The sequence below is a fragment of the Barbatula barbatula genome (genome assembly GCF_947034865.1).
Source record: "Barbatula barbatula genome assembly, chromosome: 3".
Taxonomy (NCBI): Eukaryota; Metazoa; Chordata; class Actinopteri; order Cypriniformes; family Nemacheilidae; genus Barbatula; species Barbatula barbatula.
Genome location: NC_136764.1, coordinates 4,623,076 through 4,638,106, shown reverse-complemented (window position 1 = coordinate 4,638,106; position 15,031 = coordinate 4,623,076). Strand labels below are relative to the sequence as shown.

The 15,031-nt window shown below is 39.4% G+C and overlaps 1 protein-coding gene across 4 annotated transcripts in view; it reads right to left on the bottom strand.

Annotated features, from left to right (window-relative positions):
* Positions 1 to 10,908, bottom strand: part of LOC306891745 (myosin IXb) — a 30,796-nt gene extending 19,888 nt beyond the window's left edge. For all 4 annotated transcript variants that reach the window (XM_079452238.1, XM_079452239.1, XM_079452240.1 and 1 more), the window contains exons 1-6: positions 10,568 to 10,908; positions 9,298 to 10,197; positions 2,859 to 2,953; positions 2,482 to 2,544; positions 2,223 to 2,322; positions 1,831 to 1,931 (exon numbers count right to left, since the gene is read on the bottom strand). In XM_079452238.1, coding sequence (XP_079308364.1) covers positions 1,831 to 1,931; positions 2,223 to 2,322; positions 2,482 to 2,544; positions 2,859 to 2,953; positions 9,298 to 10,134 — 1,196 coding nt within the window. In that variant the 5' untranslated portion in view covers positions 10,135 to 10,197; positions 10,568 to 10,908. The remainder of the gene's footprint in view (positions 1 to 1,830; positions 1,932 to 2,222; positions 2,323 to 2,481; positions 2,545 to 2,858; positions 2,954 to 9,297; positions 10,198 to 10,567) is intronic.
* Between the last annotated feature and the right edge of the window lie 4,123 nt (positions 10,909 to 15,031).

Below are 15,031 nucleotides of genomic sequence, written 5' to 3'. Positions count from 1 at the left end.
TGTATCTACACTGTATTATTCCTCCTGTATGACATATCGCGTATTGCTCCCTGAACTCTTTGTTAGTCGTTTGAAAAATACATCCCAGTTTGTAGTGCTTAAACAGTCTTTTAACATGTCCTCTTTATCCTTGCACTTAATCTGAATTTCCTTCTCCACTGCATTCTCCTTATAACACGTTGTCTTTATTTTGGCAGTAGATGGATAACATTGTGGTCCGATCTACCGATAGGAATCATTACACTGCTGCAGTACATTTCAAGACTTGCAACTCTGATTCCAAAGAAATATACAACTCCTAGATGCATTTAACAGTCATGCGGTTGTCAGTTGTCAGTCATGCCACAATAGTTATCAGACCATCAGATATGTGTTAAGAACACAACAGTGGAACGAGTCTTTACTTTCACACAGTTTGATAAGGGGCTGATCATTTTACACAACTAAGGTGCCAATCTTTATGATCTAAGAATGAAAAATAAGCAAAGAAGCACATAAAAATAAGTGTACATGGCAACACATAGCGCGCTGTTAAGCAGCTTTCCAAGGAAACGAAACACTGCAGCGGACAAAACGAGTCTTAAGCCGAAAGATACCAGAAACCAATGGGTTATATTCCTATTCAAAGCTGCGAGATGACATACGGCGTTATGGTTAACAGTGTATCAATCGTCACATCATCGTAATAATCAGACATACTTTGTTTTACGTAATGACAAAAATGTATAGTGATCGATCAACATGTGAGCAAAAGAAAAAGCTCAATTCAAATCCGATAGCTTAATTTTACAGAATAAGTTGAACATTATAGAACTTTATTTAACTTTTATCAGTGTTTCGTCAATTTCTATGTTACTTCATTCGTAAAATAATAATAATATTATTATATAAAAAAATGGGGTGGCCAGTGTTTTTCTGGAGGCAGCATTGGCCACCCCAAAGATGCGCCAATGGTCATGGAAGCCATCCGTGTGTTTATTTCTTCTGACGAGAATAAATTGAGGCTTATGAGGAAAGGTTTCCAGGCATTCTTTTCCATATTATGCACTTAAACGGGGGGCTGTTGGTTTTAGTCCAAATTTCCATTTCATCGCAGCTTTAAAAAGCTCTACACGACACCAGCCGATGAATGAGGGTGTTGTCTAGTGAAACGATTTGTCATTTTCCCAAAAAATGAAAGTGTGAATATTTTACTCGAACATTTACCGGAAACGACAATTCTTAAATTGAATTGATATTTTGAAGGTATGGGACTTCACTGCTTGACTAACATAACAACATAAAGACCTCAGCACACACACTGAAGGCATTTGATGCATTTTTCCTTCTATAACATGCACAGACTTGTATCTGAGTAAATATCGTCATTTGTAAGGCATGCGTGGAAGCTGGACAGTTTTCAGCTGTGTGTCTATATTCTTCCAGGAAATAATTAGAGATCTTTAATCCTAATTCAATATAATCCTAATCATTGTCAATCATTTTAACACTTACGTATTGTGCATTTTTGTGAGTACTTCAAAAAGTAATGGGCTCTAAATGTAAGGTATGACAAAAGATAATATTCTTTAGCCTTTTCTAATTTAGTATAATCATTCATTAGCAACAACTTTACCTTTACCTTACCTTTATAAATATTCACACCACAAATTATTTAAGGCGTATTTTGATTCATTTTATTTTCATCTAAGAAAATACAAGTAATACATTACAATACAACGCAGTTTCTTTTACCAGGAAACTTTCAAAGAGGGAAGGGAAACTTTTAAAACGGTATCTTGATTTGATTGATGGTAACGATTAGCAGATAATCTTCTTTATCACACTTACTGTTTTTTGGTAGGAGGCAGAAAACCCACCATCTCCATGGCCTGCTGAAGTCTCTTGAACTCGTGTTTAATTTCTGCTTCATCCTCCAGAAACATGTTTTCCTGTGAGGAGCAGACAAGAAGAACAAAAGCTCAGTGGAGATATCGAAATAGACATTTTCATGACAATTGTTTAAAAACAGCAAGAGTAAAGAGATACACAATGAACCAGGACGGCACAGTCCAAGTCATTTATACATTTTATACTGCATAGTTAGAATCTGGTGACTTTCTCATCTCAAAAATCTGTGACATTTAGATTCACAAAGCAATGTTTCATCATTAGGCCGATCGCATGAATATTTGAACGATTAAACGCTAAGTGAAATGGCTTCGTAAGGGAGTGGATGTTACCTGTCTGAGGTAGTTGTAATCTTCAGGCCTCAGAAGCTTGAACTCATCTCTCTCCTCTTCTGAAGCTCCGATCAACAGATAGTAAAACACATGATAATTCCTGAAGATCAAAGATGAATACAGAAACTCAATAGATTTGAAAAAGATACTTATTTGATTAATCTTACATTAAAAATGTATTATTATATCAATATTTTTTTTAAATGTAAAGTTACATGTTTAGTAACAAATCAGGTGTCCAAATGTGGGGTCATTTTACCTTTCAGTTTTTCCTCTGGACACTAAACGGCATTTCTCTAACAAGTACTTCTCGACTACAGCCCTGAAATTGTTCAGAAAACAGTATTAGCAATATCAACTGTGAAATTGTATCGAAAACATTTAAAACATTAATACCATGGTCTGTTTGAACACTCGATTCAGATTGGCTTAAGGCTAGCCTTGCATTAAAGGATTTCAATGCACTTGGCCTCCACTTACGTAAAGAAGATGAAAATCCTTTAATGCATGGCTAGCCGTGGGTTATAGCTTACCTAAACAACATTTAAAGAACATATAAAACATTAGACAGTAAAATGGTGGAAGAAAGGGGATAATGTCAGATGATATCAGATGTTATGTGCACGTGTGACTCACCCTCTCACAACGCCATTCTCCAGATAATTCACTTGAATGAACTTCCCGAAGCGGCTGGAGTTGTTGTTGTATGCGGTTTTAGCATTGCCAAAGGCCTGATGACACCAAACAGACATGAATCACACATGCACTTTGTTTTGGAACAAATGAAAATATTGCAGACCAAACATCGATAAGGTGATCATGAATGCTGAATGAAGGAGGAATCAAGCTCAACACAGAGACCACAGCACACACGGCTTGATGTTACTGACATTGGATAAGTATAGCAAACAGGCTTATGTCAACATTGTGGTTGGCATAAAAACATTGTGGGCAAACGCGATTTAACAATAAAGCAAGGTTTTATATATAACACATAACAAGTGTCTCTACACTTTGAAAATATATAAAACGTTAACAATCAACAATTATATCAAAGTCAATAACTTATCAAATAAGTCTATACCCTGAGGGTAAAACATTGTGTATCTGTGGAACTTAAAAACTAGGAATGCACGATAAAATAATCGGGCATATCGGATTCGGCAAATAAAACAACATTTTGTTGAATAAAAAATATACCAGAAAAGTTTAAAGGTTAAATAATCTTTAACTCGTGTAAAGTAGGCTTAGTACATGGTTTTCAGGGGACAAGGAGAACTAACGGTTGCCTTCTTTTACGCAGTGAATGTTTTCATTTAAAAGTAGTTTTTTCCATATCTAGATACTCTATATTCGCCAATATATCGGTTGTCGGCTTCCAATGTTAAAGAATCATCGGTTATCGGCAAAAATGTACATATCGGTGCACCCCTATATAAAAACATTGCTCTTTATAGTAGCCTGAGATCAGCAATTGTCTGATGGTGTGAAACAGTCTTTGAACAATGAAAAACAATGTAGAAATGACCCACTGCAGCTTTGAAAACAACATTATCTGTGTTAAGATTGACACACAAGCAGCAAACATGCATCAACATGTTTGTATGACGCTCCATATTGATTTGCAATACAAGACAATCTGACCTCAGCAACTCTGTAAGCCTGTACTTTTTGTTGTTTATAGACGTCTAGGCCCGATTTTACAGACAAGACTTAGCCTATGCCTCAGTATAATTAAAAAATGTAAGTCGCTTTTTAAAAATCCCTTAGAGAAAACATAACATCTGCGCATCTTGCAAAACAATGGGACTGACATATTAAGATATGTCAGTCATGGTATATTCAGTTTAGACCGGTGGCTCTCAAACTGGGGGTCATTGGCCCAAGATGGGTCCAGGGGGAGGCACAGTTTATGTGCCATTTTATGAAATAAAGAATTGTATTAGACATATTATGCAATCAAACAGAAAATGTATACCACCGACCAAAATCATAGATGTTCCAGCATTGTTTCATTGAATATGTCTTTGGTTGAATTACAATTCTAAGTTTAAGATCAGAAGTCTTTCTTTGGGGGGGCCTCAAAGCAATGTAACCCACACAAGGGAGTTCAAAGAAAAGGTTTAACAAACCACTGCTTTAGACAGCTCAAACATTTATTTTAGTCTAGGACTAGACTTGAGCCTTGTCTTTGAAGCCGGGCCCCAGTATTTCACTTTAATGTAAGTATGAACCTTCTGAATTGCAGGAAAAAACGTAATGTGTTTTACCAGCAGGCCTGACAAAGCCTGTCTTAACACGTTGACGTATGCAGTGATTTTCTTTCTGGTATTCTGACAAAGGCAACGCCCTGGGCTTCAACAAATGGAAAGAAGTAGTTCAGACTTATCAGGTCAACAACGGAGACCAGATCAGATCGCAGCAGTCCGCTACACTATACACCAGCACGTGCGTTTCTCCCGCAGAGTTCTCCCTTATCCGCTTTTTTACTGGAGAAGTAAAAACAAAGGTACAAAGTTCACAACTGCAATCCTCAGAGGCCAGAACAGCATAATGTAATCACATCTCACAGCCTTGCGACAAAACAACAATCACTGAAAAAGAATGCCAAAAACAAACAACCTTTTCTAATTTGTTATAAAGATGCAGATGTTACTGTTCACGTATTCAATCTCATAGTTTTAAAGGTCTGTTTCTAAGCTTGGGAGATTTAAGAGCAATACAAACCCTGAAACAAAAAGAATATTGAAGTTGAAGATGATGGAGTCTGAGTTACACACTTCCATTATTTGGACAAGTGTTGAGCCCTCAGAATTAATACACAATAGATGAGGAAGTGGAGTTTTCGGCGGGGATACAGTACATAATAGAAACGTTCCTTATCTTTAAACCAAACGTTAAGCGCGCGTCCCATAATGTTTACAGCATGTTTTATGTCCAAATACTGAAGACTGTCTTTTTGGGTGTTTAAACAAATGCACACCTAACAAGGCTGTACAGTGCTGCGACATACATGTGTTTACCAGCACACATGCGATACAGTTTGGCATTAAACAGGGCCGCTTGTTTGTGTGAAGTGCGTTTGTCCTTGTGTGTGTTTCTGTGTGACGTAAATCAATGGCGCACCGTTTTTTTCCTTCGTTTTATTCTATTTTGCGAGTGAAACTCTTTTTCCAGCAGCATTGAGTCCATATAATTAAATAATCCTGTTATTTAAAAACATGCTGTTCTGCATGCAAGTGCACAGTTTAACGTGCTACACATGTCTGTGATTCTCATGAATTTGTCTGCGCTGTATGAGGACATGAACATATGACCTCCAGAGTTGCGCTGAGAGTTTATTTCAGAACTGCGTGAAGCTGTGTGACTTGAAGCTATCAAACACACACTAAAAAGTTAAGCGTATTCCGACAACCTGCCAAAATAAAAGTCTTTTTACGTCGACAAGTACATGGACAAATAATATACTATTTAATAGAAAAACATAAAAACTAAATCTATCATGCATAAGCTGAAGCTAGTTGTTTACCTTTTTATTGTTTATTGCATTTTGAATGGAATGGAATGTAGTAAACGAGTTTAGTTTTCACAGATATTAATGTATGAGATTTCGGCAATACATTTACTATTTTTTAAATAGTAAACAAATTAGTTGTTCATTTTAAGAGACCTCTCTTGTTTTCGCTTGTATATTTAGTTTTGCTCTTTAATAAAGAAAAAGTACTTGTTATCAGAATACTCGATTAATTGATTTAAATAATTGGTAGAATACTCGATAACTAAAATAATCGATAGCTACACTGCCCTACAAAGGCAAAGTGCAGTAAGTAAACATTTGGTCAAAATTAAGATAAGGTTTGAAATGGGCTTTGTAACATATGTTCTGTCTTTCGACCAGTCTCCTGTTTCAATATTGTCCCGTTTCAGTGAAACAAGAGTGTCAGAATTGCAGTAACTGGCTGCAGTGACTGGCCCGTGTGAAAACTTTGAAGGCATTTTTCTCAGTTTCAGTGTTTGTGTAGTTACTGCACTTTGCCTTTGTAGGGCAGAATAGCTCTAGAAAATACTTTTCAATTGGAGTCAACATAGTTTAGGATACTCTCTCTCAATGGCTCGGGCAGCGAGGTTGTGTATTGCAACCAATGGCTCACTCCTCCCCTTCACTTTCAAAGCACTACGATGGCGGACACAAAACTAATATGATGTCACGTTACGAAATGCTCTCTGTAGAGCAGTGTGTCCATTTAGGGCTACCGTAGAAACAACATGGTGAATTCCATGCAAGGGGACCCACGTGTGTATGAATAGAAATAGCTCATTCTAAGGTAATAAAAAAAACACTCCGTTATGTAAGATCTTAAAACACCTCTGAAGACATAGTTATGTATACAACATTGCATTTTTGTCAATACATTCTCCAAGAAATTACACAGTGGACCTTTAAAAATATGAATTAAACCATAAACAACATGTCAAAACCAAAGACTGCGAAGGTACATAGTTAGTTATAACAGCCACAAATCTTAACAAACCACACCAATACCATAACAATAGAGACAACTATATTATTATCACCCACACTTTGCATTTTTAAATTGTTTATTCTAAATTCAGGATTGCAATGTGTTATCATTCATCAGCAGGAAGAAATAACTCTGAAAGTGATCCCAATGATATCATTACTCTGTATTGTATGTTATGATCATGGTTGGGGAGTTAAATAATTCTCTTCAATGTAAAACAATTATTCAAACTTTATAATTAAAGTTATCGTCCATGGTGTTAACAGGCCATGGTGTCAACAGAACTGCACTGGATTTATTTCATGTTAAATATGAACTCCAAACTCACAATCAAAACACATATCAAATACTGTTTAAACCTAATGTTTACATCATTTGTTTATGACCACCATGTTCGGCTTTCTATGCACAACACATCTACTGATAACTCAGCCTCCACATTTTCCATTCCGCTTCATTCAAAATAAAATCGATTTTAAACCAGCAAGGCATAATACGAGCCGCTTGTTCCTCGTTGACTTTAATCTCTTTGTATGTGCTTCTGAACTGAGGGGGGCTGGGACAACGCTTATAAAAGAAAATAGCTGTTGGGAATGCAGAGAACTTGTTCAACCTGTTTAGAGTCAGACTGAGATTCCTAGTTGGTTAGCAAGTGACAACTCTGCTCGGGGTGGAGGACCTTCGGGCCCACGTTTAGAGAAACCCAGAGGAAAACATGACTGGCATTTCAACTTCTCAACAATTTAAGAAGTGAACACTTTCGACAGTTCTTTAACTGGGTATCCTGGAGCAAAGACAGACATACTTGTTTACTACAGTGTGCTGGCATGATGAAGAAAAGCTTCGAAAACAAGGTCACATGATAACAAACCAGACCTCAAACCCCAGAAAATAAACCTGCATTTTGTGAAATGCATTTAACGGAAGCGTAACACAAATAACTCTCCAGCCTTCAGTTACTTCCAAAAAGAACGACGTACAAACATTGGAAAACTCCCTTACGGACCACCGATGCTGCTGTTAATCTGTCATTCACCTCATTGTTTAAAGGGATAGTGCAACCAAAAATAAAAATTCTGTCATCATTTATTCTCCCTCATTTAAAACCTATTTGTGACTTTCTGCTGTGGAACAAAATATATTTTAAGAAGTCAATGGGGTCAAATGTGGTTCATTTATATATATATAATATGCTCTTTTGTGTTCTGCAGAAGAAGTCATAAAGGCTTGGACTCACACAGGGACGAATAAAGGATGACAGAATTTTCATATTTGGGTGAACTATGTCTTTAAGAATTTACTATAGCATCCACCAAAATGTAAGAGTTACAATGCAGGCCCGCAAACAGATCGCTAATTCTGACGTCACGCACGTTCCCATTGTCCAAACGCTATACTAGATGCCATAGACAAACACTAAAAAAGCATTTTTACATTACATTTATGCATTTGAAAGACGCTTTTATCCAAAGCGACTATGTGCAATCTCGGGGATCAAACCCATGACCTTAGCGTTGCTAGCGCCATGCTCTTACCACTGAGCCACAATACATTGATGGTTTGGGTAAAACTACCAAACAACCCCAATGCCATCCGTTATCTCTATAAGGAAATCCCAGATGTCCCTGACAGCGGTTTATCTTTAAATGTGTGATATGAATTAAAAGTGCTAAACGGCTGTTTAAATAGTACACTGACTTAAAGGGACAGTTCACCAGAAGTAGGAAAAATTACAATGGTAGTCAAAAGTGCCGCAGACCTTTCAAATAACTTCCAAATAAAAGCCTTTTTCAAAGCAATTTCTTCTACTATTGTAGTCAATGCTGGCCAAGAATTGTTTGGTTACAAGCATTCTTATAAATATCTATCTCTGTGTTCATCAGAACAAAGAAATGTATACAGATTTGGAACGACTTGAGAACTGTCCCTAAAACAAGTAGAGAATGGACCCGGAAACAATACTTCTGACCAGACATAAAAGTGACACCCAACGACTGTGAGTTTCATAATGTATTTGCTCTATTTATAGTGTATGTAGAGACCAAACATTTGATTTGAAGAAGCAGAAGAGGCAGTGCCCTGTTCATGTGATGTGTGAAGAATTTCTAGATCCTCATTCTTATACAAACGAAGGGTGCAAGCAAGCATGATAGACAATTCAATTCACTGTGCTAGTTTGAGGATGGGTATCGCACCTTAATAGACTTGTGAAATAGAACAAAGAGCACTAGCCACTTCCTGAGCAGAGGTCATCGTTTCCATCCTGAACGGGACTGCTTATCACTAAATCACAAGTTACAGTAATGACTCAAGCATTTGAACGTAATGAACAACCAAAAGACAGTTTTGAGAAATGAAACTACGCCTAGTGGCAGTAATCCAAGGATGATAACCCTTTTGTTTGATCACATCAACCACACTCAGGACTTCATCTGGGTCTCTCAACCTACTGTCCCATCATCCACTTCTACATCCTATCTTGGTTTCCTTATTTAATCGGTTACATCAGACCACGCAGAGAAAGAACCTTCGCACCCACGCGCCATACATACCTCCAGAACAGGACCTGCCCCCAAGATGGTTCTTTCCACTCCGCTCGTGTAACCCTTCTGACTGAGGGCCGTCAAGCAGTGGATGAGGAAATTCGTGCTTTGCGTCTTGCCAGAGCCGCTCTCTCCAGAGATGACGATGCACTGGTTGACCTGTTTGTTCAGCATCGCGTGGAAGGAGGCGTCCGCGACGGCAAAGATGTGCGGCTCTAGCTTTCCGAGCGTATGGTTCTCATACATCTTGACGTATCTGGGATTATATATAGGCAGAAATTTGAAGGGATTGACGGCGATGAGAATGTTACTCGCATAAGTGTAGATCTTCTGCTGGTGGAAACGATGTCGTAGGGTCGCCATGATGTTCTCCTCCGATACCTCAGGTATGTTACATAAATCATAGTATTCCTGGGGTTGGGGTGCCACGAAGCCCCTCGTCACAAGTCCCTGAGCTTCTTTTTCTCGACGAACAGACGTCGTGACGTCATACCGGATGGATCCGTCCGGCCTTCCTTCCTGGAGGATGAAGTAGTATCCATCGCTTTTAGGGTGCTGGTCCTGAGCCTTTCTAGGCCATAGCAGGACTCTCTGAACGGGCAGATCGCTGGCTTGAAGGACCCACTCCTCTCCGCCGTACTCCTGCACCTCCACCAGGACGTAGGGCTTGGACGTGTCCAGGCCGAGCGTGGCACGAGCGTCTTTGATGACGGTGGCTGCCGTGGACTCTTTCGAGACCTGGAGGACGCAGCATGGTGCGGGTTTGATGGACAACCTGGGGTAGATTTGAAGAGTGCAGTGCTTTTCATCCTGGCAGCTCGTCCCCTTGCCGTTGATGACGTTCATTCTTTAAACACATAGACACACACAAGCATTCCACACTGCAGTGTACAGCATGATAAGTATCATCTATGGCAGGAAAAAAAATCGAGGTTAGAGGCAGACCACAAGTAAAATCATGTACACACTTGCCCTGTATGCAGGAACTGCAGCACAAAGATAAAAAGAATACATACGTTTCCGTCTAAAATAAATAAGATAAAGAGTGACGAGTAAAACCCATTTTAAATGTTAAAATAAACGTTCAGAACACGTAAAGAGCTGAGCCCTTTATTTCCTACAAACCAAAACAAACAAATATTTACTAAGCAAAAGACAAAACAAATCAATAACATCCAACTTCCATAACAATTTAAAAAGAAATCGTACAATTCTGCGTTTACTTCAAGGCTTGGACATGAAAAACGAAACCATCCCATAATAACGCCAAAACACTTACCTGTTTCAAACCGCTCCTGTTGTCCAGAGCTCGCTCATATCCAACATAGGAACGACAAGTCCAGTGCTTTCCAGAAAACCTTTCTAGCACGTCAGCCGCCCGTGCGAGACGTTTACCTGCATTAGCGCGTAACCAAAACGCGACGCTTTGAAACACAACAGGTAGAAAGCGCACGACGCGTACGTCAAACGGGCACCTCAGAACGATACAAAACGAAAACGAATGAATTTGTGCGGAGACGCTTGACGACAGTCGTTCCTGTCGGCGTTTTACTTCCTTGCATCGGAGTTTTGCTTTAATTGTAGTCGATAGGCGTGATGACGCGATGACGCGCTGCCCTCAACCGCGCTCGAGCTGCTGTTGCAGCCGTGACGTGTCTCTGGGCAGGTATGCACACCTGAGCGCGACCTGTAAAGCCTTTTTCTTATATAACACTGGACATGCATTGAAAATCGAGTACGAGTGCGTCACTTACGCATGCAGTCATGTAAAACGCATTAGGTTTGTTTAAATAATAAGGTATGTAACGTAAATAACACAATAAGTAACATTTGAGCGTAGTATTTGCGATAGAAACACATGGTATGGATGATTTACTGTGCCATTTGGCAAAATATAAAGGGACGAGCTCCCTCAGAGAAATGGGATGATGTAGCAATTACGAATGTGTCTTTTTTTATACACATTTACTGTAAAGTCGCCTATGCAGGTTGACTGTATAAGAGCAAATATTATACACGTGTTATAAAGTATCAGATCAAGACCCCATTATGATTATGTTCACCAGTAGGGGGCGACATATAACAAACAATTGATTCAAAGATTTGTTTATTTGACTCACACTGTCCAAGTTGTATACTCGAGGGTACAGCTTGCAATGCAATGTATACATTATGTACGTCTGGTCTTGTTTTCTTAGACAGCGCAATTGTAAATGCAATAAAAGAGAGGTCATAATAAAATACAGAGAACAAGATATGGATATAAGACAAGATACTACAGTTTTTCTCCATTGGTTTGGCTCATTTCTTGAAACAGAAATTACATTCTCAAAACAACATGGACATACCTCCAAACAACTTGGCAATTGTTTACAACAGAATGGAATTTCTCATTCATTTGATCAAATTGCAAATGTCTAAATACATGTGTCAATGTCTCGCTACATCTTTGCAAATGATTAAGTACAGGTAGCCTACATTTAGCACAATTTCCAAGTGAATTGATCTTGTTGATCTAAACTGATTGTCGATTCTCAGTCTAATGGTTGTTCGCTCCAAAACGTTTCAGCGTCATTTCATTGTATAAGTCATCACATGCACAATAGTCTGTTCAATTGTCAAAATTAGTCAAAAACGTAATACCATGAATACCATATATGAATCCCTTGGAACATTTTATAAATTTATTACAGCAATTGACAGTCAGGTGAAACTAGAACATCTCAGATGACCAATTAAACAGTATGTTTAATTACCTGACAGGTGCTGTCCATGACTGTGAATGCTGCCAAACATGTATATAAAGAGCTTGACATGCAGAACCAAAACAATTTCTGACCATGGAGGCACCTGGCCAAGTAAATAAACAAGGGCAACTGCCTGCTCGAGGAAGAGGAGGAAGAGGAGGAAGAGGAGGAAGAGGAGGAAGAAGAGGAAGAAGAGGAAGAAGTGGAAGAAGTGGAAGAAGTGGAAGAAGTGGAAGAAGTGGAGGAAGAGGAGGAAGAGGAGTAGTAAGGGTGCGTGGTGATGGAATAGGGGGAAGAGGCAGGGGAGCATGAAGAAACCATGCCGTCCCGGATGAAATTCAGTGTGTGTGTGTGTGTGTGTGTGTGTGTGTGTGTGTGTGTGTGTGTGTGTGTGTGTGTGTGTGTGTGTGTGTGTGTGTGTGTGTGTGTCTGTGTGTGTGTGTGTGTGTGTGTGTGTGTGTTTGTGTGTGATAGGCCTACAGTAATATCTTACCTCAATGGTATGTTATGATACTAAAAATGACAAGAAAAACATTGGAAAAACACAGTTTTCCACGACAACCTTGCACAGGTGGCAGAGAAAAACTTCTCAATGAACAAGAGATCTGTAACATGGTGATGGCAAATAATGCCATCACAATGAGACACTGCAATCCTACAAGACAATGCCATATTCTAAAATGTCAACTTTATAAGCATCTCCACAATAGACCGTATATTGAAGAAGCATCAGATGACAATGAAGCAAATTTACAGGGTACCATTTGAGAGGAACTCTGATAGAGTGAAAGAGCTGCTGTACCAGTATGTACATGTAAGTCAGTTACTGGTGATCCAAAGCAGTGGTTCCCAAACTTTTTTCGCTTCAGTATTACGTGATTTGTGTATCCAGGTATGAAAATATTTGATTTACATTTCAGTAAGCCTAGTCATTGATGATTTTCCCCCTACCCTTTCTGTCAAATACCCCCTGTAGTACCTCTGCATAGGGGTACATGTACCCCAGGTTTGGAACCACAGGAGTAGTGGCCAGTAGTAAATTGATCTAGTGGAGAACATAGAACATTCCTATGTAATTGTCTGTAACTGTAGTGTATGACTGATTTTATGTTTTCTTTTTTTCCGCTAATGTAGAGAATAATTAAATTTACTCACTTGGCTGACGCTTTTATCCAAAGCGACTTACAAGTAGTTTTTTTTCTACAGTGGCACATTACTGCAGAGCAATCAGGGGTAAGGTGCTTTGCTCAAGGGCACTTCAGTCAGGACCTGCTGGCACTGCGATTCGAAGGTCAGACTGGTGGTCAGAGCGTTGGGCTTGTGATCAGAAGGTTGCCGGTTCGAATCTCAGTGCCAAGGGCCGAAGACGTGGCCGTAATATTATTGGCCACCGGGCCACGGTGGATGTCCCAGGCCAGCGAGTGGGGCAATATAACTGTGTGTGCTGGCATATCTGAGAATGGTGTGGCCACTCACATCCCCAGTCCTGGCCCATACAATACACAGAAGCTCCGTCTTTTCTTGGACCACCTTCATTTTGATTTGATCCCTGAAAATGAGAGCGGTCTTGTAGGGCCTCACCTACAATATGAGTACAGTAACCATTGTCAATGAAGGACGGGGCTAAGACTGAAAGGTGGACATGAGGGATGTTTCAATGGTCCTCTGCCATAGTGACAAAACATCTAAACATTCTGACTTGCAGTGCTTACACAATGCCAAAGGGACGAAGCATTTTGGGGGCACTGACTGTTTAAATGAGAAAGAAATTTAGTTTTGACACATGAGTGAACTGTTTTGGGAGAGATATGAGCTTTTGCAGGTAAACCATGGTATTGTGCTGAACCATCCACACTATTTTGGCAAAAGCATTAAGAGTGTTGAGAACGTCCGGTCTGTTTCAAGAAATGAGCCAAAGCAATTGAGAAGGATCTTTGTCATTTTCGTGGCACTGACTGTTTATATGGGAAAGGAATTTAGTTTTGAAGCATGAGTGAAAAGTTTTGGGAGAGATGTTAGCTTTTGCAAGTGAGCTATAGTGTTGTGCTGAACTGTAAGACTGTTTTGCCAAATTATCTTAGAATTTTGAGAATGTAATTTCTGTTTCAAGAAATGAGCCAAACCAATGGAGAAAAACTGTAATAAAAATATTTACATTTAGTTATTTAGCAGATGCTTTTATCCAAAGCGTCTTACAAATGAGGTAAACAATAGAAGCAATCGGAACAACATAAAGACATCAAAGTGCTGTAAAAACTGGTCTCATACAGCCCAGCACAGTATACAAAGCTACGTTTTAGTTTATGGTAGAAATAGTAGAAAAGAAATAATACAAGTCTGTAGTAAGTCGAGGTGTTGACGGAAGAGATGTGTTTTCAGCCCATTCTTAAAGATGGCTACACAATCTGCTGATCTTGTAGCAGCGGGCAGATCATTCCACAGACGAGAAGGAATGTGAGAGTGATTTACAAGATGTCGTTGGCTTGCAGAGCGCAGGGATCTGGCCGGTTCATACATCTGCTTTAGCGAGGTAAGATATTGGGGTGCCGAACCAGTGGTGGTCTTGTAGGCCAGGAGCAGAGCGACTATAGGGAGCCAATGTCACTTCATGAAGAGAGGAGTGACGTGCGTTCTCTTCGGATCACGGAAGACCACTCTTGTCCCTGCTTTCTGGATCATCTGTAGAGGTTTGATGATCGGGTGGTGCTGGCAACATGATCTGTGAAGTTAAGATGATCATCGATCACCACTCCCAGGTTTCTGGCCGTTCTGGAGGATGTGATGGTTGATGAACCCAGTTGGGTCTTTGGGACGGCCGGGATTACAAGCAGTTCGGTTTTTGCAAGGTTGAGCTGCCGGTGATGGTCATTCATCCGGAGCGAAATGTCACTGCTGAAATAGAAATAAAAATACATAAATAACCACAAACTTCATCAATGAACCTAAAAGGCAGTCTTAACATTTTAGAACTTTATTTTGGCTTAAGAAATCATTTT